Source organism: Brienomyrus brachyistius, chromosome 16 (assembly GCF_023856365.1).
Source record: "Brienomyrus brachyistius isolate T26 chromosome 16, BBRACH_0.4, whole genome shotgun sequence".
Taxonomy (NCBI): Eukaryota; Metazoa; Chordata; class Actinopteri; order Osteoglossiformes; family Mormyridae; genus Brienomyrus; species Brienomyrus brachyistius.
This window is the reverse complement of record NC_064548.1, coordinates 12511512-12537384: the sequence shown is the minus strand read 5'-3', so window position 1 is coordinate 12537384 and position 25873 is coordinate 12511512. Positions and strand designations below refer to the sequence as shown.

The following is a 25873-nucleotide window of genomic DNA, read 5'->3' as shown; positions in this document are numbered from 1 at the left end:
CACAATCTTCATTACATTTCATTTTTCTGAAACGCATTATTTGAATTGTTGTTCCACAGATACCTTATATAATTGTACAGATTTGATATAAGCTTCTTACTTATGTGAAAACATAGTAGCATATTTTTTTACATGTAGTTATCGATTTCGTTTTTTAATATTATCTACTAAACTTTTCTTCAAAAAGCGAATATCTTCCGTCATTATGCGGAAAACAGAAAACAACTGCAGCAGTCTAAATTCCTTTTTGTTAGAAGACAATTTACAACTTCGTAATGGACCTTTTTACGAGCCACTATCGCCTGTCATTGGATGCCACTGGTCATGTGCGAGAGGCTAACGTCTTCATGGCCCTTTTCCTTATTTCCCAAGCGATTTTTACACCGCATTCCACCGTTAAAGCGTCTGAACCTCGTCCTTTCTGCCTTCTTTCTCATGACTAGTGTTTTGCCATAAGTAGTATGGAAGTGTGAAGTCAACAGTCCAGTTCAGGGTTTCAGAGCTTTGATGTTGTTTCCCAGTCTGTCAGAGGCAAAAGTCGAACCCCGCGTATTTTAGTTATGTTCTTTACCAGAACGAATAGCATTCCTGTTTCTGCCCTCTTACTGTAAACCATAAATACGCCTTTTACAATATCTGGTAAGACGCAGAAACGATGAAACAAATGGATTACCAGTATCAATCAACGTTTGTTGGTAAGTGAACGCTTTACCTGATCATTTTTCAATTGTCAGTCTTCTCCTCAGTTGAAAACGTATTTTGGATAATGAAAGACGATTCCGTCTTAAATAAATGAAACCAACCGAAAGTTAAGTATCATTTTCATCAGAAGTTGCTACATTTAATCTCTTAGCGATTAATTTTATCGATATATATTTATTAACTATAGCGATTATATTCCTCAGAATACTGGGCAAAATCATATGTGTGAGTGAACACAATCTGTCAAAATATTCAAGTCAAGATGTTATTGATTAAAATGTTTGTGTTGTTATCCCATTGATAGTGGACAATTGTTGTGCTATATCGAAGCATAACGTAATAACAGACCTATATACAATGACTGTTGATGGTTTTCTGTCTTACAGCTGAAAATGGAATAATCTCATCGCTAACAGCTTTGATATTTGAAGATAAATTCCTTATACACTGACAATTTGTGAATTCTTCTATAAATAATACCAATACCAAAAAATAATAAGAAACGCAAAATAAGATAAGATTAATACATTTCCCATTCGTTCATTTGAAGCCCATTATTAGATTAAAGCGGTTTATGTTCTCTCACATGTTTTTGTTCTTTCAGAAACTATCACGGTTATGTATTTCTTCTCGGAGACAGACATCATAGTGGATACATTAAAACATTTAGTGTGTTCGTTAGGAAGTAGAAGTGTAGCGTTTGGATTATATGCATGATATAAATGAATAAATAAGTACACATATATACACACATATATATATCTACTTTATATATATAGATGTATAAAGACATCAGTCGTGATTCATTGTTTATGTCAGATAATACTACCTACACATCAAGTGAATCACAATTTCTCTGCAATACTATCAATAATATATTTATACTTATATATTAAAACATGTTATCATGCTTTTTCGGGTTATTTGCTCTTTATTCCTTTTGCTTGCAAAAAAAATATTTTTATTTATTCGAAAATTGAAGCAATGAAATTTCTAAAAAATTCTTTGACTTTGTAATGATGTTTTATGTATATTTATATGTATAATATAAACATTTTTAAATAGCTGCAACACCAAGAGTTGTTTTCAGCTGCCCAAAGCCGAGGGCTGGGGAACAAAGACAGTATTTCACTCCTTGGCAGGCAGCTGCTAAACTATTTACAGCTTTACTGCAATGCGGCAGAGAGCGCGCGCCGGAGAGCATGGCGTGGCCTGAAGCCGTAGATGACGGACATTAACACATATCTCGCGTTTTGCTTTGCTCGTCCGAAGTAATGACACGTCCATCTGTTGTGAAGTTGGGATATTTTGGGTGATGCCAGGCAATTATAAGTCATAGGAAATTAAATGCAGCACACCGTATGCCCTGTGGACGACACGATTTACAACAATATTTAAAAACTTGCTAAATATATCCAGCATTATATTAATTCTATTTCAATGATCATTAGAAAACCAGTTTATAATATATGTTGTTGACTACTGCTATGACGCAACAGCATATTCGATTGTCTTTAAACCTTACAAAATAATCCAGGATGCATGATTGGTAACTTGCGGAGGTCATCGAGTTTATCAGTTTTAGTTACAAACATTCTCCAGTGGCGCATAGAACAACGCGCCTAATAGACATAGAGCTAATAAATAATTAATAATGCGCTGGTGTGACATCACTTTTCCACACAGTACTGCATCATTTACCTAAACTGAACAATATTCTAAAAGTTAACAAATTCTTAACATATGTGCATGTTTTACTATTGTCAGTATCGTCTGACATGTTCAGTTTTTACATTTTTCCTTTCCTATGATTGCTTACGGCATTTGTTTGATTGTTTGTTTATCTGAGAAATTTGTTATTGTTTTCCACACGTTGTCTCTATCAATTTTACCATATTTTGATGAATATTATATGAAGATAGTATGGCTTTTGTGAAAGATACTCAGATTTTTATTCTTCCGCCATCAAAATCCGCGTAGTGCGAAGCCAAACGTTAAAAGCAGCAATCTAACGCCAATTTCCAGACGCAATTCCGAACTGAAGATCCTCGCTTGTCCAGCAGAGGACGCTGTTGTCCAACAGTCAGGTTGTTTCTTTTATTATCTCCGCATCTTTCATCTCAGACGTCATGAAAAAAAGAGTTACTATGGATTCGTCGAATCACGTGATCCATAATATGTGCTCTCTTTTGTCTGGGTGGGGAGTTCATGATTTTCTACTTTACATTAGCGAAGTGTGAACGGGAGCTGGCAACATCTCTTCAAAATTCTGTCACTTTGAAGTTAAAACCAAGGAAAAAAGTAGGCAGTGTTTCAGGCAGGCTGAAGTTTCAGAATGGTTATATTAGACAACTGTAAAGCTGATAATCATTAGTGTCGCAGGCCGCAACTGAGGATAACAGCTGCTTCGCTTCAGATATGTAACGCATGAATTGTGCAAAAACCCCGATACTTAGCAACCGCACATTACAATAATATTAATATCCATTGGTGTTGTGTAGATTTTAACTTAGATCGAAGTATCTCAACATCTTTATATGTGAAATATTTAAAAGGAATTTGAAAATTCCGTTGAGATCGAAAAATCCGTTGAGGTTACTTGAATTGCGAGGTAGAATTGCGTGATATTTTGCGTTCATAAAACAATCATATATAAATTCTTCAAGTCCAGGATAACTGCACTAAGTGTTTTAAAGATTAAAGGGTGGTTATAAACTAAATGTGGTGTCTGATCCACTGCCCTGTGTGTGTGGATCAGATAAAATGTTCTCCACCTAGAGCATTTTATTGCTTTATTGCCTCAGATTTCCGGAATGAAGCTGTTCAGAAAAACACTCTCACAGACGTCATATTGATTTGTTTAAAAAAATCATTGGGCACTAAAACGCTGCAAGGTTTTACGCGTTTTTTCGTTTTGTTACATTTTATTTAAGTTTAGAAATAACTTGATTGCAGTCAATGATAAAAAATCCACGATAATGAAGACACAAAATGAAAGAAGAGCGTTGCAAAATGTATCTAAATTTAGAATTATAATGACAGTGTGTTATGTTTATCTAATTTTATTAATATATTTTTTCTGAAATAAACGGAAGACCATTAAACGTATAATCACGTATCGCTAGTATTTTCTAGTGACGTCAGTGTAACCGCCGTTATTGAATAAGTGCAACTTTGAGGGTTATTTATGGTACCACAGCGGTGTCATGAATGGCTATGGGGGAGCACGTGATTCCATTAAACTTTGTTTTATGGCCAGGGAGTTGACAAGCCAAAATATAATTCACATTGTATATTAGCAAGGAAGTGCAGATGGTTTGGAATTGCAGAGCGATCTTTGAATAGGTGGAAGCAAGGATTAACCTATCTCGAATAATGGGCGCTTGTGCTTACTGGGACCTTGTCTTCTGTCGTCCTCAAAGTAAGCTTTACGTTTATATTTTTCGGGATTTTGTGTAAAAATACGTGCTTGGTATAACACTATTTGTAGATGTCTTCTGTGCATTCAGACTTCAGTTTTTTACGTTTGCGAATGGGATTTAATTATATAGTGAAACGTAATGATATAAGGGTAATTAGATATTGTTCTATTGAATACATAAACGACAACAGGCAATAGTTCATACGTAAGGACGCAAACAAAACTGGTGTATGTAGAGGTGCATACGTATTACAAGAAAACTTAAATTGGAATACTAGCGCTTATATTTCGTTCTTGTGTTTTAAATCAACAAGATTTTCAAGTGGCAGTGCTTTGATTCAATACGATTTAATGTGATAAGCTATTATTTCATTAGTAACATGCTGTGTGACAAAGCAAAAGTACGGATGTAGGTGGACTAAGGTTCTTTTCGACCTGTTGTTAGCTGTTAACTGTCCCTACAGAGAATGGGGGCGGTAAAATATCAAAGAGGCGACATTGCATTGGTCGAATGACTAAATAACCGACATTACCTCATATTTTTGTATCGGTTTGGATGTGGCCAACGATAATTGTTTAATTTACAGGTAATGAGTCTGTAGGCCTCTTTGGCTCTCTAACTTTTTTTATTATTCTGCACAGCGCCCCCCAGGCCACAGCATGGTATTAATCTCCTTACAAATATTTCTCTTATGCTTCTCCAGACGATTGTTGCTCTTGTTATTCTAATTTTATTGGGTGCTTCCAATCACAGTAATTTTAATTTTAAAAAAGGCAACATACGTACTGTTTTTTTTAGCCATAACGTGAGTTCAGCCTATAGCATTCACGGGCGCGTGGAGTAAGAAGCGGCAAACGCAGAGAAATGTGCGAGTATATTGGTGTAAACATCGTAGTCTGAACACCAATTTGTACATTAATTAGCATAAGGAACACACAGGCCTACTTGCAAGAAATATTTAAACTCCACATGTCGCTTTTATTTATCCATCCGACCCATCCTGGTCACCTTATATTCGTGTATAGGTTCAAGTATCTTCGGTTTTATTAATGAATTAAAATGTTTATTGACACCGCTTTGTAATTATTTTGTTTTTATTGTTGCAAATGGCAGTGACTGTTGTTTTATCGTTTATACTTCATTTAAAATATTCAGTTGCTACAGGCCTAAGAACAATTCTGATTATATGATTTCGCATTGCTTGTCTTAACAGTTTTTAATTTCTAAAAACGAGAAACAATATCACAACGAAATACGCGCATCGTGCGATTTCTGTAGGTACTGTAAACGATCTGCTCATAAAATTTCCATTACAAGATTGAAACGATCCAGGCAACGTTTTTTTAAAACCTTTTTATATTACAGCAATCGAATTAAACACAAAACCAGCAACAACAACGAGGAAAGTGATGGTTTATGAACAAAATCAAATGTTACCAGTTTAATATTTACTGAACGTTTTAAAACAGATGTGAATTATTAACACTTCTGTTGACCAGTAACTCGGCTTTGACCCGTCTGAAGAAGTCGCACAGCAAGGTGAAACGCAGGTCATGCTGTCTAACAAATATGAAAATGCGACCTATCCAACTGTGGTGCTTCTTTATACGTAGAAAGAATATTTTCGTCACAATAAAACAATGTAATGAAATGTTGTATGTTGCAAAATATCGCAAATAGCATACCTTTTAAATTATTTACTTAAAATAGTTAATATGTAATTCCTGCGTGATTCATAAAAATAATCAGATTTGATTGTAGCTTATTAATAAAATGATTCCAGACGTTAAATAACTATTTTTATACTATTAAGTACAAAGAAAATAAATCGAAATGCATTGAAATACATTAGTACAGCGTTACTTGATTTTTAAAGGTATAACTCAACATCCAAATTATGCGTCTGCTTAGTACAGTAACTAAAGCCAAAAACTAATTATTTTGTATCTAATATAATTAACGAAATACCGTTCCTCAGGCGTACAAAGTACTCTTGCATTTTCTGAAGGCCTTTGGATGCACTGATTCTACCAGACAACCTAGTTATCAGATGGGTCATGAAGAATTCGTGAACTTTTGTACTCCTGGCTAGAGCTGTCGGCAGCGAAAAAATAATGAAACTTTGTGATATATTAGTAAATGATTTTGTTTGACCTCGTGGCCTTTAGCCTTTGCCTTATATGCGTCCACTCCTTATTCGAGCTTTGGACAGTGTGTCGAGCGCATGGCCAGTAACTTTATTTTCAAGAAGTCGTGAGTAATTATTGAACTTTTGACATTTTCTTAGTCATATGTTTTAGGATGCGACCATATAAAATATCGGTTTATTAAAATATATTGTGATGACTTGATTACTTGTCCCACATAGCATGGAGGAATTCTTCTTATATGAATGTTACTATATTATAATGCATGTTGCCAATTTATTTAGTACGTGTGATTTAGACCGCACATAAGTTTTTAAATATTATTTACAAATTACTTTTCTATTGCTTTATCTATATAGATGCTAACGATTACAATAACAGTTTTCCCACCCCTTTCTGTCATCTGAGCTTTATAATCCGTCGTCTATATATACCCTGTAGAACCGAATTTGTGTGAGACATCACGGTCACAGATTCGATTCTAGGGGAGTATATGGTCGATGCAAGAACTTCGATTTTGTTTGTGCATTATTTTGTTCGAAAATATGCATTTGACTAGTAGCGTTAAATATTCTGTAGGATATGGATGAAGGACATTTTTGCAAGACGCTTCTAATGCATGCATTATGTCGACATTCGAGTTTGTTTGATTAAATTAAAATTAAGTGATTAGCTGTATTACATTTAAAAAAATCACCTTAATATTTGTACTATCATAAAGGATGCAGAAAGCAATCTATGTGTTTGCCTTCTAACTGTTGCCTACACCCAACTATATATAAATTCTAGGAGTATTATTTTACAAGAAGTTAATGAATAAACTGTATTCAACACAAAATTTGCAGCATGCAACAGATTAATTTATATATATTGATAAACATGATAGTAGGCAGCAGACAAAAGCAACAAAACTTCAGTATTGAATTTTTATTGCTTTTGTCATGCGTAAATTATTATATTTCATATTTTCCTATTGGTTCGCTTTACCAGTCATCAAGCTCTTTAGATTGCTTTCAGGGGAGCAGATCAGATGAAACGATGAGATCCTTGTAACTTTTGGATGACCCCTTTTCCACAAAGACGATCTCCATCAATTGTCTCGAGGCTTTATTCACCTCTTTTTGTGCCACGGGACGTTTTCTATCTTTTGTTTGTTTTTTGTTTTTTTTCGTCAAGCGTTTCTCCCTCAATACTGGTTTATTCTAACTCGCAGCCGTTAAAATGTAACTAAAAAGTATCTAACCCAAAGTAATATTTGTCTCTATGGAGCTCATTATTTAATTAAGGAAGAATAGAAATTAACTAACCGTCCCAATTACCTTTGATATTATGCACTTTTATCTCGCCGTTGACTTGATATATAATACATCGGAAATATAGGTGTAGCTTAATGTATAATTTTATCTCGTATAACTTAAGTATATAGTAAAGTTTGTAAAAATTGCAGCTAGGTGTGCACTTACTCTATAATATACTCCCTTTACTATGATTGGCTGATCAGGTCACGTGGCTACCTAACTTTATTCAGTTGACAGCAAGTAGGAGGGCTTTATGGAGAGAGAAAAAAGACAACTCGAGAAAAATTAGTATTTTCTACCTTCAGAAATTAATGGCCATGAGTTCGTATATGGTGAACTCCAAGTATGTGGAGCCCAAATTTCCTCCTTGTGAGGAATATTCGCAGAACAGCTATATACCTGATCAAGGCACAGGGTATTACAATCCAGCGCAGGACACAGATTTCCAGCACCCAGGGATCTATTCACGGTCAAACTACAGCGAGCAGGCTTTCAGCTGTAACACGGTGCAGGGTTCCACAGTGCAGCCGCGAGGTCATGTACAGGAGCAAGCCAGTCTTCCTAGTCCATTCACCGCTCAGACCGAGCAATGCCCTTCGGTCCAAATGTCCGGTCCGCGGACCTGCGGGCAGCAACAAAACACAAAGAACCAAAACGGGATACAAGCCAAGCAACCAGCAATAGTTTACCCATGGATGAAGAAAGTCCACGTTACAACGGGTAAGATTGACAGTCTCCCATCTCTCTCCATATCCTTTTGTGCAAGTTGTGTTCCAGTTCTCTTTCCACCCTACGAATCCTTCTGTGAAATATTTATGGGCTCTTTTGAAGGGGCCGCCAATTACACCAGTCATAAATTTTTATTGCTTAGGAAATAGGCCGCTAGCTATGTGGCCGGCTCACAGAGTTACTGAGTAGGCTACTTCACTGCTTCCACCAAACCCTGCTGTATTTACGATTTCCTCTGAATCGTGTTTACTTTTGATTGGAGACATATTGTAAGAGTTTAACGTCTGTTTTTGTTCAGTTTTATTTAATTAAAAAGTTAAGTACGAAATTTCCCCTGAGAGAGGCAGATACTTTGTAAACAGTGTTGCTTAGTTTTCTCACGTTCGCATTTATTTCTTTCAGTGAATCCGGATTACACAGGACCAGAGCCAAAACGGTCCCGGACAGCGTATACAAGACAGCAGGTTTTGGAACTCGAAAAGGAATTTCATTTTAACAGGTATCTTACTAGGCGGCGTCGTATTGAGATCGCCCACACGCTCTGTCTCTCCGAGCGTCAGATCAAAATCTGGTTTCAGAACAGAAGAATGAAATGGAAAAAAGATCACAAACTCCCAAACACGAAAGGCAGATCATCGTCGGCATCCAATCAGCATTTGCAAAGTGTTCAAAAGGACAACCAGACTGATATTACAACTTTATAAAAAAAAAATCAGAAAGAGGAGGGAGAGCTTTTACTCTTCAAGTGCACAATGAACTGTATATAACAGACAGTATTACATCTGACTCTGCATGGTTTCCATACATGACATTTCTGGTCGTTGTCATTTAAAGTAAAACAGAAGCAAACATGACACAGTCTCCAGGCGCGTGTGTGGACTTTGTACTGAATTCCTATGAAGGCGACCATTGTAACTCTTAATTGGCACAGAAGATACAGAGCATCGTCAGTTGCTTCAATGAGGTACAGTAGATCATTAGAAAAATACGATGCCGATTTTTTAAAATCTCTTCTTAAAAATCTAGTACTTTACTGTTGTAAAATTGCTCATTCTAATATCCTATGTGTATTTTACTGAAATGGCAAGTCTTTTGTGTGCTTTACAGCACGTCTCAGAAAACGGTCGGTGAATTTATGTTTATTTAAATGAAAGCAGAAATATATGTGAAGCTTTGTGCATATGAAATTGCTAGTGTTATGTGAAAAAAAGTAATTAAACTTTTTTAAGATGACTGGATGGATATAATTTTAAATAATAAAAGTAGCCACAACTACAAAAACTACGGTTTGCTGTAGCGTTGATTTATTAGGTTCTTGAATTTTGAATTGAGTTTGAAAACAATCGAAATAGACGAACGTCTATTTAGATGTGGCTGTGTGTGCGTGATTTTTGCTCCTCAAAGTTTTCTCTGAAAAAGTACATTGCTTTAAAAAAAGCTAAACTATATGCAGTAAAACCATCAGCGACTTTACGGCGCACAATCAGGACACAATTGTCCTAGTGTCGAACAGAATACTCGACTGAATAACTCAGTTATAAATCCTGCCCTGACATGTTTGTAAACACCTTGCATTTTAAGATTCTCTGTCCTGTTCACCATATGTTATTTAAAGATACTAAATAAGAGGCATCCTACCTTGACCTATATTTTTGAAAATACTGTATAAAGGAATCCTTGTGTTTTATACTTATTTATATAATATTAACTCATTAAAAATGTTCGTGTAAAATCAACTATTCAGGATGCATCAAGGATTCTGAGATGCCCCATCTTGCAAGTCTACCACGTAAAGAAATTATTTTCTGCTAATAAATGTCAAAATGTATATTGTCGGGTCGGCGTATTCACTTAAGTTTAATTTAAAATAAACATTTACATATCTTCCACGTAAATCTGCAATATTACCTTGGCAAAATCATTTGATTTTACGCTTAGGTAAAAGTGTTACATTGTGCGTATGAACACGTTTGCAGGAACAGCATTACTTTGTTCTTAACCCATCCATTTGCGCCTCTGGAGCCAGAACGAGATGTCTTTCACGTTCTGTTAATAAGTATATATGTTGAAATTCTTGAAATCCTTGTGCTTGGACAGCAAATAAATAGACAAATACGGAAGCTATCAAACAAATAATGATCATGTATTTGACGCCGTTACTCACAAAAAAAGCAAAACAAAACAAAAAACATTTTTTACTGAAGTTCGATGAAGCTTCAACCATCAGTTCACCCAGAGGACACAGTTCTATTAGATTACCCGTATTTCAGCCGCGAGGACTGACCTCTAAACCCTTGACCCGCTGGACCTGAAGTCTTTTCCACCACAGACAGGGTTTGCATTCATTTTTAGCAACTTTATTTTATACTTGAGTATTGTATACTTAAATAACAATATTGTTATACTTTAAAAATTAAACACTAGCGTTATATCATTTATATAGTTTTTTGTTCAAATAAAATTGTTTGAAAGATCTCGGTTCTGATTATTTACTTTTCAGCACCAATGCCGTAGACTGCGTAGAAGAGAATTGTTCTATAAGCAGTTGCTGAATTAAGGATACGGTTTACAATAAATGACCTCCAGGAATATATTTTAAATGTCTCATTTGTAATATTTCACATATTATATGTAGACGTTATGAACATTTAAGTCTCATTGTGGGTTTTGGTTAGGTTAGCTCGTGGGGAATGCTTTGGACACCTGTGTTTAGTTTTGATGTCAATTTACTGCGGGGTATGACAATACAGACAAAGAAGACAGAATATCCAGCTCTTCGCCTGATAAAAATCCCGAGTGCGATTTTGCCACATTTCACTTATTTATGATAGATTTGCGGTCTTACTGCAATATCTTTTAATCTAACTTTTAAAAATGGGAATAAATTTCTCTTTTAATCCTAACAATGAGGCCATTGCTTTTACTCGGCATGTAAAATACAACATGGCCATTGCATCTATATAAGGTCGTTTACATTTTGTTTGGTTCGTACAAAATATCTGGTGGCGTAGTAAAGTCTAATAGCGATATTCTTTTGAAGCATTAAAGCAAATCTATGAAGACATTTAAAGCATCGACATATTCCTTTTAACTTATTTATTAAGCATATGCGCTCTGTGTAATTAAAAGATCTGTGTATTGCAAAACAATATTTCCCCCTCAGCATCAAAACCTTATAATAAACGAAAAGGAAACTTTCATTTATATTCCACTGCATCTTCCCACAAAAATATCATCACGGCATTAGCTCTTTCAGACATTGTATCTCATTTCAGCAGCGAAATGATTGTGGACGCGCGCGCGCGCACGCGCGGCTCACAATGCCCAAACAAACGGACATGACATGCAATGTCACTCCTGTAAGGTCACGCTGATATGAAACACAATTCCAAATATCAGCTACTGTTGATGTACTAATATTGAATTATATACAATGCAACCATACACCTAATGGCGTATGGAAATTTCACTTTAGCCTCAAGTTATTTTTCAGTTCAATATTACTTTTGTCTTATTCATAGTAGGCTACTTCTAAATAACAGCATAATAATAAAAGTGGGTGTCTTTCATCTAAATAAATTATACTGGTTTTATACTTTTGAAGTACAGAGGGGTCTGCTTTTGTATTCAGTGGGCATGCTTCAGTAAGATCAAGAATAGCACTTGAAAACGGCATTAAAGATGTAGAATATAAAAGATCTGTTGGACTGTATAACAAGAGGGTACATAACCAATCTATTGCATAAGATTGGTCCACAGCGTGTTTTCTCTATTCGCCTTCTGGTAGAGACGCAAAAAAATGAAAACCATGGGTAGAGCCACTTGCAACAATGACACTGCTCCAAACATACCGCCGCTACGCTCACCGCTGTTCACAAACGGCCATGTTTGATATTCAGCTGTTCGCAGAAACTGTCTCTGCCTTGCAAGACCGCTCCTTAAGACATAATAAACTGCGCTGCCTGCATCCGAAGATATAACAGGGGGACTGTAAGGCTCTTTCTGTTTCTTTTTTTATTTGACCACGTGATTGTCTAAATAATTAATGCAGCACGTCCCCTAGAAACACGGCGTCGTCATTAATCGCGAGGACTCTATCAGACTTGAAAACTGAAGAGATCCCAAGAAAATAATATACAAACGGTCCGGTATTCAACGCTACTGTAGCCAGAACATTTGTTTAGGATCTGAGCAAATGGAAGCTTGGTAGGTAAACATTTAAGTTTCATTTTTAGCAAAAGGGTAAATGAACTTATCCGTCACTTATTTGATAAATAGCACCCTTTGGTACTTGCACCGGGGCTACCTTTAGACAGCCTGAAGTTGTAATGGGCTGCTATATGCTGACCTCTCGCTGCTGAAGCCCTCTTCTTTACAGAATAAAGCAGAGGTAAATTAACAACAAACAATGTTTGGGATTGTAACATTTATTTTGCTTTCATTGAAATCTCATGTCAAGATTTGTACAATTCTATGTCCACATATTCTTCAGTTAATTAAACGTGGTTCTATTTTTATAACGTGGCTTTGAAATCTGTGTAGTATAATTGGTCAGACATTGCTTGTTCTTACTGGATTCGTGCAAGGGCCTCAGTTTGATTTATTGCAGGATCTTTTAGAAAAGGTGCCTTGCCGTCATGAGCTCATTCGTATATATTCACCTTGTTAAATATATTTACATGCATGTGATCATATAAGATACTATTTGATATCTCCAGGAAGATGGATACATTAATATTCATTTTGCTAGTAAGTCAAGAAAAATCGGAAACAAAGCGGAATAAAACAAAGGTTGCAATTTCTTAATGTTAAATGCACTGCACTGGATAAGAAAGTCCGAAAAATCTAATTCGGTCATATCAATCGATTTATTTTTTAAAATATATTGAATCACAATCTATTGAAGTATTTGTTTGCTGTATTTGTTTGCTCATATTCAGATAGTCTTGGGAAATGTTGGTGATATTACAGCGATTGCAATTTTCATTCAGGGGAAAATGGGAGCGCTTTGAGCAGGGTGACAGTGTCTGTGCTGTTGTAAATCATTTCCAGTAAATCCTGAAAGGGTGCTAGGCTGCTGGGGGCCGGGCACGGACTGTAAATCTTTCAGTTTTATTGCCCCATGAACATATGCTGCGAAGGTAGAGGTCTTGCATCCTTTCCTCTGGACAGGTCTTCGCTCCGCCAGGTTCCCACCGTTAGGAAAAATTATCACTGTCTTTTTCGGTTTTCGGTTTCCATCTTTTTGTGGGTGTCAGGAGTAGCAAATTACCATTTGAAAGCATTCTGTATTATTACAACAAAAACATAAACGGAACAAGCCATCAATGAAGAAAAAATATTTTAACTTTATGATTCGGCAAATGGTTATTGACAGAAAGCTATTGCATGCGCTACGTTATTTCATGCAGAATACAGTAACATTTTATCTTCTCAGACCCGGTTATTTCTTTTCTATGGGTATCTTTGCGATGACATATATAGTTCTAAAAGAGCTCCATTGCTTTGTAAATGCAAATCTTAAAAACCATGAAACCGACGTATTTGCAATATTTTTGATGAATGTCGTAAGGGGAGTTGACGGTTTTGACAGTGTTTCAGACGCACTAGCCAAATATCTAATAACTCCACAGTTTCCTTTAGTCCTAAATATAATGGCTAATCGCTTCATAATTCAATGATTTTTAGCGTTAAGATATACTAACGTGCTATTATTGAAAAATGTTTTTTTTTCAACACAAATTTCAAGCAAAAATGTATTTCATTGAAAAGCATTCTGTTTATTTAGGAGCAATATTTCTTTCAAAACTACTGCGGGAGATTGCGGTCTCTAACTTCAATTTCAAACCAACGTCAAAATAAGCCTATATGTTTGGTTTATCAATCACATTATGCAAAAAATTGTATAATTCCAGATATGGTACTCTAAACGTGACAGTTCGAGGTAATTTAATTATCTGTGGGGACATTATTTTGCAGCAAAATGCGCAAAATATATGAATAAAATGAAATTTTAATCAAAATTTTAGTGTAAATAACTTTTAGGAATTTTTACATCGGTCACATTAGAAGCTGTCCAACAGTCTCGACAAATATCACTGTAGTCCACAAAAGTGAAACAATAGATGCATTTTACTACGCCGTCTGTGACACACCTTTAAATTCCGTAATTTAGATGCGGATTTTGTGCGTTAGTAAAATTTAGAAGCTGTTGGGAGATATATACGCAGGCACATGAACGAAACGCGCCTTCTTTAAAAAAAAGTCCATTTGTGAGGTAAAAGCATGTTAAAGTCCCATCCTCAATTAGAACAATCCGCTACCCAGATCACGTGGACAAATATGCCAGTATTTTAAGGCAGTGCCTTTATTTGTTATTGTAAAGGGGTTCTGAAACACTGGCAAAATCATGATTTTCCTTTACTTCAATAATTTTATCTGGAACGACAAATTGTTTTGTTTTTTAATCAGTGCCTGGTCAATGATTAGCAGTATTGTGGCATAAGGGTATCAACTGCATTCGCCTTTTATTGGTTGGGTGCGAGTCCCTTTCCGTTCTATCGGGAATACTGTCTGCATTGGTATATGGAAATGTCTGAAAAACCGCAAGATCAGGTTTAGGACAGTATTGTCTGCAGACAAAGGGTGAAGGATATATTCTGGAGACTGCAGGTGAAGAAATTTATAGTGAGAACCTCGGGTTTATGATAAATTGATGCACAGGTAAGCAATTGCATAGCAAAATGCAACCTTTAACTGTAGGTTTAAATAATGCTGGAATATGAATGTGATGTATTCCACTGAAAAGGTTAATCTTTATTAATGCTACTTCTCGCCTAATTGTTAGAAAACGCCTGTTTGGATACTTTTTGTTCATTTTTTATCATTTTGTCGTTTTTACTATTCTCTGTGTTTTCGAGGTGGTTCATCAGACGCACGTCAGGTATATATTCTGACTGGAGGTTTTTGTCTGATGTACAATTTAGATGGTAAGCGAAATTTAAAGAATTAGTTGAGAAGGAAACGGCTGGACTTTTATCATTGCAAGAATAGAATCTTACCATTGCAAGAATAGATTTTGACATATGTACTACATTAAGAATTATTATATAGCCTAAACATACAATTCTCTCTTCTCTGTTTTTTAAGTAACATTATAATTTTTAATACGCATTTAAAGAAAATTCACTGTGATACTTTTTAAATACTTCCTTGTTATAATCTTTCATGCTTTCATGATATTTTTAAATCATCACTTTAAATAACCGCAACCGACTAGTATTTTTCACTAGAAGCTTGGTTTGATTCTTTCGCTATTACGTTCTAGATGAACAACGAGAATTTTTCAATTTCGTAATTTAATTTAATACTTACTCCTCAGACATCCTTCAATTTCGGTGTTTTAAAGACAAAAATGATCGTTCTTGACTTTACACGAAAATTTGGAAAGGTGTACCCGACGGATTTAAAAGTGGGGAAAAACTAGGAACTTCATTTCATTGAAAATAAGACGACTTCGGCCCTTTTCTCAGGAACATGCCTGGAAGCTAAAGTCCTGACAAGTGAGCGCCTACAATCTAATTACCGAGATTTCCTATTTCATTCACCTAGACGGATTCACAGTTAGTTAGTTAACTATAAATTCTCTACACGTTCAATTTTCTGCATATCTTATAAAATAGGCATACCGTCTACATAATTATTTTGACCCATTTTGCCGTATTTGCTATTTCCCCGTATTAGCGAGGAGGTATACATCCACTGTATATCGATCATGGATTTTGAAACAATAGCTTCCCATTTCATAAAATCGACTCCGTTGTCAAAAAGAGGCTAAACAAATCGACAATGTAACAAGAAATTGTCACATCTATTTCGAAAACCATTCTTGTAAGTATGCAAATAATACCCTATTGTGTTATTATATCTACCAACTTACCGTAGCAATGCGTGGGCGAGATACATTGTTGCCTCAGAAAAGAGAACCACGCAAAGCAATTGAAATTACAATAAATAATCCCATTAAATACACACTGAACATGACGGTCTCGTTCCTCAGGACCAGCCTTCTTTAGATGTAAGGTGGTTAAGTCATTCGTCCTTAATTAATAAATAATAGCAATAAATTAACTCCAGGGAGCCAAGACCACTAAAGTACTGTTAACGAAAACGAAAAAGGCCAAGGATCGCAAATTTTCACCGCGAGCCTGCGTTCTTGTTGTTACTTAGATAAAATGGCTCTTCCGAATAGCGGTTATAAAGTATCGTATCTTCGAGCTTTGTTTTGGCATGAAAGACGACTGGTGAAAAGTTGGGTGATCGGATGCACTGTGACTTACTTGGAGGGCTTCCGTTCGTTGTTCATTAATCTGTGAGTTATTACTCAGCGTGCCAAAGGTCAGCCAAAAGGCTTATGACTGCTAAATATTTCTGGCCAGATATCCTTTGTGAGGATTCACTTGAGTCATTTCTTTCCACCACAGAAATAAGCGCTCAAGTTAAATTCATGACAACAATATACTCCTGTAATTTAAGATATTTCCTGAATTACATCCGTAACCACTCACACAGAGTACCGTTATTCTGTGCATTGCGGTTTGGACATAACGGATTCCGAGTGACTTTAATTTTGTATTACCGCACTAAAATACTTTTCTGAAATAACAAGATTTACGTAGCTACATTTTTAGAACGTGATTTTTTTTCACTTCCTCTCATTCACAAATTACTACTCTATATTTATTATTTTCCTCTGAGATTGAAAACGATCGCTATTATTAATTATTATTATTATTATTATTAGGCCTGCTGTTGCTGACGTTGTTATCATAAAGCGAAATGGCTAATTTGTTAGTAGTGGCATATTAAGTTGAGGTATTATATTTAATGGGCGATGGTAGATAGAAGTGCAACAGTAACAAAGAATGCTTTGGTTGATAAATGGATTGTTTTTCTTTCCCCAGGTCAGGGCGTCCACGATGAGAAAGGCATAAAGGAAAAATTAAAACCCAAATCAGCACAACAAACGGTATGTATTTTTATTAATTAAATGCATTTAACATCATAAATATAAATGTCATTCTCTTATAAAACAAATGCTCTTGTAACATAACACATACTTTTTACAAGTACGTATAAACAAAAAATTCTTTATGCATTATTTGTTGTCTTTCTTACATTTAGTCATTTGGACAAAGTATTTTACTGTAAATTAAGTAATAAATGGTAATAAAACAGTATTAACAAAGGCTTTGTTAAAGATAGGCCTACAATAATCCAAGGCAGACTAACACAAAAACAAACACGCTGCCGAACAAATATGTCCCTAAAGTGGACCTGGAAGTATATACAAATCTATATATTAAACTGATTAAGTCCAATGGCAAGAAATGCAGTGGCCAAATGTGGTCTTTTAAGCATTAATTACGATCAGTACCATTCCTAGAATTGCCAGAAGACGGATAATCCTTTTGTCAAACGTGTAACTCTCCATTCTTCTGCCCTTCGGACAATGTTTCTCTTTGGCGTTTGCGGCAACATTTTGTTTCGGTAATGGTTTGTGGAAGACGTTTGCTTGGTTTATATAAACTGGTCCACCATTCTTGCAAGGGAAGAAGTAGGGGGTTTCTTTTCGAGTCTTCCTCCTACGCTCAGACTGCTTTGCACTTCTGAAGGTAGCAACCCTGGAGAAGTGTTTTTCTTTTCATTCCTCGGTGAGGCGTTTACTACCATAACATGGCCAGTCATAAATTTTACCACAGTCCACAGTGACAGGTGCATTGATATGCAGTGCGCGGATTTTCGGGCATCTTAATAACCACGGTATTTGGCTGTCCACTCGTATGTTTCATGTATCTTGGTATATTGTTTTAAATAATTAATTTAAAGCTCGAGCTACAGTGGGCATTTCCCTGCTATTTTCATCGGGCGGTACAGGAAAGGGATGTAATACTTGAGGAGTAATTTTTAGTGCCAGAACATCTGTCCTAGTTCTACTTTAACATTTATGTTGAGATTAGCGCGGAATACACATTCATCTCGACAATAATTACCGCGAGCAGAGGTCGGAGTGCCGTGTTTTTGTAACGTTTGCCTGTAGCAATGTTAAGACAATGCATTGCGCTGGAGACTGGATTACGGATATTCTTCCAAAGATCTCAAATGATTTCGCCGTTGGCGAAATTAGACAAACGCCGCCACAGGGCTAGAGAAGTCAAATCTAGAATCAGCTGACAATTGTCGAAATGATTTATAAGCTACACTTTAAAAAAAAAGTTCAAGTAAAGTTCAGAAACAGACATATTGGTAAAGAAAACGCGTTTTAACGCCGTAGATGAACATGACATGTAGGCCTACGTTGAACGTAATATAAAAAATAGGTGGCAGTTGTCAAAAATCGAATGATTTTGCATTCCAGTATACATTTTTGAAATGTTTCTGAATATTTCAGAATATTTCAGCTATCCAATATAGCATATACTATCCAATATAGCATTTATAATATGTTATGAAGTAATGAACATGCTGGTAACCACTTTGCGGCTACTTAATGCCGTCTCAATGACATGCGATTCCGGTGTAGTGATACTTTTTCAGCTTCGAGCCCTGAAAGTTATCTTATCTCTTATGAGTTTGTCTTAGTTATGCTGGGGCACAGAAGTGAAAGGGATAATATGTGGATCTCAGTGCTGATGCGGCCTTTTTCTTTGATCGATTTTGCACAAAGGGTGTCTTTACGGCACAAGTTAACTTTTAACTTTTTATTCTTCCTCTTTGTAACCCAAGGCTTTGAAAGCGAAAGGTTGCGGGATCTAAATATTTCGCATTTGTAACAAAATAGCAAGAAAACTAACATAGTTTCTTTATTTTTTTCTGTCATGTTTGTGATTTTGTCTCCAAGCTGGGTTAAAGTGACGCAGTGGAAAGGTTTCTTTTCAATATAGCTATACCATCGAATTTTATTTAATGCGATATTAAATTGCAACGAAAGAAAATGTATTCGTTTATTCGAATTTTATCTTCAAATGAAAATAAAAAGTTGTTTAAGGTAGAACATGGCACAGCTTTACAGCAAAAACAGTAAGAAGTAATGAGCATTAAAGTTGTTATAAGCTAAAAAAGCTCGTAATTATCACATTATAAAGCATTGTTGGTGTTGTCGTTATTGTTATGTTTTTCATTAATTCTCTAAACTGGACGACTGCGTAAACTGGTTAGTTGCAGATTCAGGTTCTTTCAACAAAATAATGCACTTTTCGTTTTAAATTGTTGTATTATTATTGCAACATTGTTTTGAGGATTGAATATAAATGTTGGTAAAACTTTTATTGGGAAGCCCAATAGCAACACATTTTTCTGCTGAACTTTCCGAAACACTGACCATTATACATTTCTACATGTTACTTTAATTCATGCTTTCTTAACTGATTACATGGACTAGTGGAATATAATGTTGTAGAAATTTCCAAGTTAAGTTTCATAATACAAACTTATGATCTGAATAACGAATGAATAACAAAGACTCATGGTAAAATCAATGATGTGACAGTAGTGGTACACTAAGGCGATGACTGAATATTTGTAATTAGTTACGGAGTACATAAGCTGTTTAAGAGCAAGAAACAAAATTGACTTTAAACTGTATAATAGGTGTCTCTTGCCATAATAATATGTCTTTCTTTGAAGAAGCAAAACGATATTCAAGAAATGTGGATATAAACAACGAGTATCGTCAATTGCATATGAAGCAAATTGTAGGTATATACGAGCTAATAAGCCCCTGAAATCCATTCTATACCTAAAGGTCCACGTTGTTCCTTATGATTGAATTTCCCTGCCTCTCGATCCCAAATTCGTTTCTAAAACGTTTCAGGGTAAAAATAGCAATTATTATTATTTTAATGTTACGTCCTTAAATGTGCACGTGTTTTATTATAGCGGTGGTGACTTCTCGTTTAACGTGTTCTCATTGTATCTTTACAGGTCAGAAAGGAGTGGGAGGTTCCTTTCACGTGACAGGTCAAAAAGCACCAATAAAAACGAAAACAAAACTCATGTCATTGGATTAGGGCAGACTGGCCCGCTCGGTTTGAATCCCATAATGCAGAAAACCTCTTACTATGATAATTCTGGACTTTTTGGAGGTTACTCGTACCCCAAATCTGATTCCTTTAGCTATGGTTCCAGTCACCAGCCTTACCCCTCATCGAATATCGAAAACGAATTCCAGGGTCCAGTCTGCACAATACAAACATCTACAATTCGACCCCCAAATCATAAAAGTGGTGACATAAACGGCAGCTGCATGAGAACTGGTAACAGCCAAGGCAACAGCCAGCCAGTAAACATTGGTGAGCACCAGCAAGCACCTCCTCTGCCTGCCTCCTCACCGAACCCCAGCAGCGCTTCAACACAGAAAAAGAAGACATCCCCCAATGGGGCGTCTAATACTGCCACTCCCGTTATTACAAAGCAAATATTCCCATGGATGAAGGAATCCAGGCAGAACTCAAAACAGAAAGGCAACAGCAACAGCTGCAGTACTGCAGGTATTACAACGGACGGGCTGCTATACATCTGTGTGGGCTGTTTGTTGTGGATTGGATCCTGTTCTACGGATGTGTGTATTCTTGTGTGACCATATCTAGAGGATAGGTAGGGTTAGGTCTGTCAAAAACATTGTTATCAGATATTTACAGTCTCCGATAGTTTGTTAAGATTATTCACAATAAATGTACTCTGATCTGAATTGTCTGACAATGACACAATAACAATCAATCTGCAATTCAGCTTCATTGACGGTTTTATTTCCTATAAAAGACCCTGACTGAAATGTTCTTTAAATGAGAGTAATGTCGGAGCTGTGAAAGCAAAATCACGAGTTATCATTAAAGAATGAATTCTAAAATTAATTTCAAAACATTTTCAGTCTTTCATTCATAGGTTACGTTAGTGCCTTTGAGCCATCAAATCGCGATAGGGAATGGCAGATAAATAACGGATTATATGTTCGGCTAGAGTCACAAATCTTAAGGTATACCTACAGCACAGAGACTTCTTAAATTTGATCAACCCCCCCCCCACCACCACTTTGTAATCCTTATATGTCACATATAAGATCACAAAATTATTTACGTTCAATAGTTTGTGTGTTTAAAAATGTAATACCGAAAGTGATACATTATTTAGATATGCGATAATACGTACAGAATAACATCAGTTTAATTAGAGTGGTTGTGTTAAAGAAATAATTGTGGTAATACTTAGGTAGAACTGAGTATATACATCTTCTTGATTAGAATGCAGAATGAAGATGTTGCTCAGTGACATGCTATGCATTGCGTTCGATTGCATAAGTTGTATTCGCAACTACATGTCTTCTTACTTATTTCAGGCGACACCTGTGACGACAAAAGTCCACCAGGACCAGCCTCTAAGAGGGTCCGCACCGCCTACACCAGTGCTCAACTTGTTGAACTTGAAAAGGAATTCCATTTCAACCGTTATCTCTGTCGTCCCCGCAGAGTGGAAATGGCTAACCTATTGAATCTCACAGAGCGTCAAATAAAGATCTGGTTTCAGAACAGAAGGATGAAGTACAAAAAGGACCAAAAAGCCAAGGGTGTTATGCATTCGCCCATCGGCCATTCACCGGACAGGAGTCCACCGTTAAGTGGTGCGAATCACATCGGATATTCCGCTCAGCTCCCTAACGTAAACAGTATTAGCTACGACGCGCCCTCGCCTCCGTCTTTCGCCAAACCACAGCAAAACATGTACGGCTTGGCTGCATACACTGCACCATTAGGTGGCTGCATGCCGCAGCAGAAGAGGTACCCGGGCCCAGAGTATGAACACCACACATTGCAAGGCAACGGTGGCTTTGCCAACACCAATTTACAAGGCAGCCCCGTGTACGTTGGAGGGAATTTCGTTGATTCAATGCCAGCTTCTGGCCCCATGTTCAACCTCGGCCATCTCCCTCATCCCTCATCCGCCAGCGTGGACTACAGCTGTGCCGCTCAGATTCCCGGCAGCCATCATCATGGACCCTGTGACCCCCATCCCACATACACAGACCTTACGTCTCACCATGCTTCTCAGGGTAGGATTCAGGACGCGCCTAAACTAACGCATCTGTAATGGAGTTCATCCGTGTGCTGAAGCGATGATCTCGCTATTTTATTACCTCAGTAGTTTAAAGTACTTTATATAATTGCGCTTCAACAGTCACCTGTATTAGCCCGTATTATTATTGTTATTATCGTTATCATGGCTGTTAGCCTGTTGTTTTTATATATAAAACAGCAGTGGTTCTTTTTCTTCACTAACGAAGATCCATCGACGGATTGTTTATCGTCATCTGTTTTATTTTCTAAAGTGCAATGCTAAACTGAAGAACTGAAAATTTTGTAACTTTTACTTGAAGGTAAGTCCTGTAGATCTGTTGAGTATTAGCGACCCGTTATAACACGGATAGCTCTTTCACAAAAGTAAAAGAAAAAATGGAAAAAAACGAAGTTTTTGTCTGCATTTGGTTTCAGTTCAGAAAGCATAATTTATTAGTTTATGTCAATATTTTATGACAGTTATCTCGATTAAGCTATTTATTATTTAAAGAGCTATTTTATACCATTTATTATTTATCATTGACTTCATGTAAGATATTTGTATGGACATCTGTAGAATTTATGCAACAATATTTGGACAGACTTACGTGGTCCCTCGCCACGACCCCCCGTTTTAGTGAGTCGGTTTAAATGGAAAAAAAAATAGTTTGAAGCAGTTGTACAAGTGGCTGGTGTTTGTGGTTTTTTGTAAGGATTCATTCTGACCAATTGTAGCTCTAATCTAAAATATGTTGTTAATCAATGATATATTCCTGGTTTGTTTTAATTGAAATGTCAGAAACTATTTAAAAAGAACGAAATTCAACATATTTCTTACAACAGATTGATTTTACTGTAGATATACAATGCCCGAGCATGTCATTGTTTGTGTTTGTTCAGACTCCCAGATCGATTTGTTACGTTCCCCCTTTTCTCCGTTAGACCGTTCATGCATAAACAGACTAAGCACTAATGATATTGAAATGTTATATTTTAGTGTGTTGAACATTTTTGTAAATAAAGTGCTCAAAATAATGGATATCAGTAAAAACGAACCTTTCATTCCCCAAGTCTTGTGATTAAAATCAATTCAGTTCATGCACAGCGTGTTGAAAACGATTGTTTAAAACTAGGAAGGTTTAATTTTGTTTCTTTTAATAAGTGCTTTTATTCATCAAACAGAACGACACTGTGCCGCACTAAGATCGCGAGGGGGACGAGGCTTTGTCCGCACACATACCGGACACACACACAGAGTCACACACACAGACTCACAAACACAATAAGGTCACAGAAGGATGGGGGAAGGGGACGTTATACATGTTCTCTTCAGCGCGGTCTTAACCGGTGCCTTGAAAACAATTGGCTGCTAAACAGAAGTTTTTAAATTGTTGGCGTATAAGCTGACAGTTCTGCAAAAACTGACAGACAGACAGACAGACAGACAGACACACACACACACACACACACACACACACACACACACACAATCTAAAGTAAATGCCAAATAAGCACGTTTTAATCTTTTGTGCTGACACCTGAATGTGATTGTGACAAAGCACAGTATTAAATCACTGTTCAGTTTTTTGGTTTTCTAAAAACAGTAAAAATTTGCTCGAATTGTGACAGAAATAACGAATGATAAACTGTATTTTTCTCTTTAATCAACATTTGTAACAACCAGCAGTGATGGTGCTGTTCGGGTTAAAATTATTTATACATGACTACGTAGGCATTGTTATAGCTTCAGTTGGTGATACAACATAGGCTGGTCTATTGTCACAACTGCCACTGGGTCACTGAATCATGTGACGGCAATATTTTCCTTGCATAAACCTGGAAGGTGATTCTGGCATTTCTGTATCACGCCCTAACTGTTTGCTGTGATTTTTTTCAAGAAACTGAGACCTGCATGAATAAGTAGAGATGAAAAAAAGGATTTTCAGAAAAAAATGTTCATCATTAGTAAAACGGCTTTGACTTAGCCAATTGAATCCTTTCCTCTGGTTACTAAGACGTCTTAAAGCTCATCAATCAAAATCTCGTCGCGTCCAGATTCAACAATGATTGCTCCTCCTTGTCGAACTAGGCTTTATCATAGCGAGTTTAACACACATTTCAACAAGCGCGACAAAAACTTCACTATCCATCGAATAAAAGAGTTATATATATATATAAAGTATAGAAAAAGCTTCTGTAACGTAATTCGACGCTTCTACTGAGGGCATATTTCATTTATAAATAAATACCAATAAATATTAAACTTGTTCACTCATGTTCTATTCTGGGTTTTTTATGATACTTGGACAGAATTGTGGACAAAAAGAATAAAGTATAGAATAGTTGTATGGAAGACAAACTTTACATGTTACGTATGTGACATTTGTTGCCTTCGAGACTTAATTATTACATGTTCAGTTTTCTCGGGGAACTATTACATCACTGCGTTGTTTATGATGTAATGCCATTTTGTCAAGCGTGCTATAAAAGGCGGCCATTTTATTACCGTCCATCCTTTTCAATACCCATGTAGGCCTAATTTAATTACATTTAATTTTCATTTCAGATAACGATGAGTTGAATAACTTGCGATGTGAATATTTAACATAACAAGAAGATTAAAGGATTCCAGAAAGTACCTATTAGGTACCTGTCGAGACTAAGTAAACCGTCTTCTTATAGACGCACGCTAAGTCTGCATTTGTATACAAATATACATACCTAGCAAAAAAATATCTGGGATCATATTGAATTATATTATCATATTAAACTTGATAGATATTATAGTTGACGATTGGATTGGTCTTAGACGGGTGCTCTGCATCAATATACCTGGAATTGATCATTCAGACTGCGAGAATAGCTTACCTACTGTCAACCTGATAAACCACAAAGACCAGTCCTTAAACGTAAACTTATTCTCCAGGGAAAAAACGGTGTCTGACGCGCGTCATGCTTTTCTTTTACAGATTTTTCCAGTAGGTCGATACTTTCTTAGGGATTTAGATTCCACCGTGTTTCGTCCTCATGTTTCAAAAATTGACACGAAATTCTTGTAATTTAACGACTCAGGAATTCTCATTATTAATGATAACGTGACATTTAATGTGTATCCTAAAAAGGCTGAAACTCGGTTATCAGCATGTTATATTGTTATATATTAAAATATTAAGTCTAAATAATGATTTCTGAGTTGAAGGTGATGTGAAACGCATAACATTAAGGTAATACGTTTTAGACTGGAATATTAACTTTACCAAAATGTTTGTCAGGTGTTTTATAATAAAATACTGTGCCTTAATGCTTAATTATCTTGAGAAATGTTTCAAAAATTAATTAATCGATGTGGCAAACGGAAGACAAGTATTGCTAGATTGTGTGAAAACATTATTGGTTAATTTGACTGATAATGTTAGAAGGTAAAGATTAACCCATAAATACACTATTTGCAACTTAAATTGTACTGA

The 25873-nt window shown here is 36.1% G+C and overlaps 2 protein-coding genes and 1 long non-coding RNA gene across 10 annotated transcripts; 2 read left to right on the top strand and 1 right to left on the bottom strand.

Annotated features, from left to right (window-relative positions):
- The first annotated feature begins 379 nt into the window (after positions 1–379).
- Positions 380–23504, top strand: hoxd3a (homeobox D3a). Of its 8 annotated transcripts, none has more exons than XM_048979924.1 (4): positions 380–695; positions 17262–17326; positions 20281–20846; positions 21692–23504. In XM_048979924.1, exons 3-4 carry the CDS (start codon positions 20399–20401, stop codon positions 22438–22440), a joined length of 1197 nt encoding a protein of 398 aa, XP_048835881.1. In that variant the 5' UTR covers positions 380–695; positions 17262–17326; positions 20281–20398; the 3' UTR covers positions 22441–23504. The 8 variants fall into 8 exon arrangements, with proteins under 8 accessions (XP_048835881.1, XP_048835884.1, XP_048835878.1 ...); XM_048979927.1 differs by lacking the exon at positions 380–695 and adding an exon at positions 3876–4123; XM_048979921.1 differs by lacking the exon at positions 380–695 and adding an exon at positions 8690–8797.
- On the top strand, positions 6777–9583 carry hoxd4a (homeobox D4a). Its single transcript, XM_048979939.1, has 2 exons — positions 6777–8289; positions 8701–9583. Exons 1-2 carry the CDS (start codon positions 7881–7883, stop codon positions 9000–9002), a joined length of 711 nt encoding a protein of 236 aa, XP_048835896.1. The 5' UTR covers positions 6777–7880; the 3' UTR covers positions 9003–9583.
- On the bottom strand, positions 12710–16601 carry LOC125710346 (uncharacterized). Its single transcript, XR_007382968.1, has 2 exons — positions 16238–16601; positions 12710–13584 (listed from the first exon to the last, which is right to left on the bottom strand). It is a non-coding gene; the product is annotated as an uncharacterized LOC125710346 (long non-coding RNA).
- Positions 23505–25873: the final 2369 nt, after the last annotated feature.

Bases quoted from the DNA above. Each gene is read 5' to 3' on its own strand.
- hoxd4a (XM_048979939.1), top strand. From the start codon at position 7,881: ATGGCCATGAGTTCGTATATGGTGAACTCCAAGTATGTGGAGCCCAAA. The intron at 8,290-8,700 runs GTAAGATTGACA...TATTTCTTTCAG, and splicing joins GAAAGTCCACGTTACAACGG to TGAATCCGGATTACACAGGA.
- hoxd3a (XM_048979924.1), top strand. From the start codon at position 20,399: ATGCAGAAAACCTCTTACTATGATAATTCTGGACTTTTTGGAGGTTAC. The intron at 20,847-21,691 runs GTATTACAACGG...TACTTATTTCAG, and splicing joins CAACAGCTGCAGTACTGCAG to GCGACACCTGTGACGACAAA.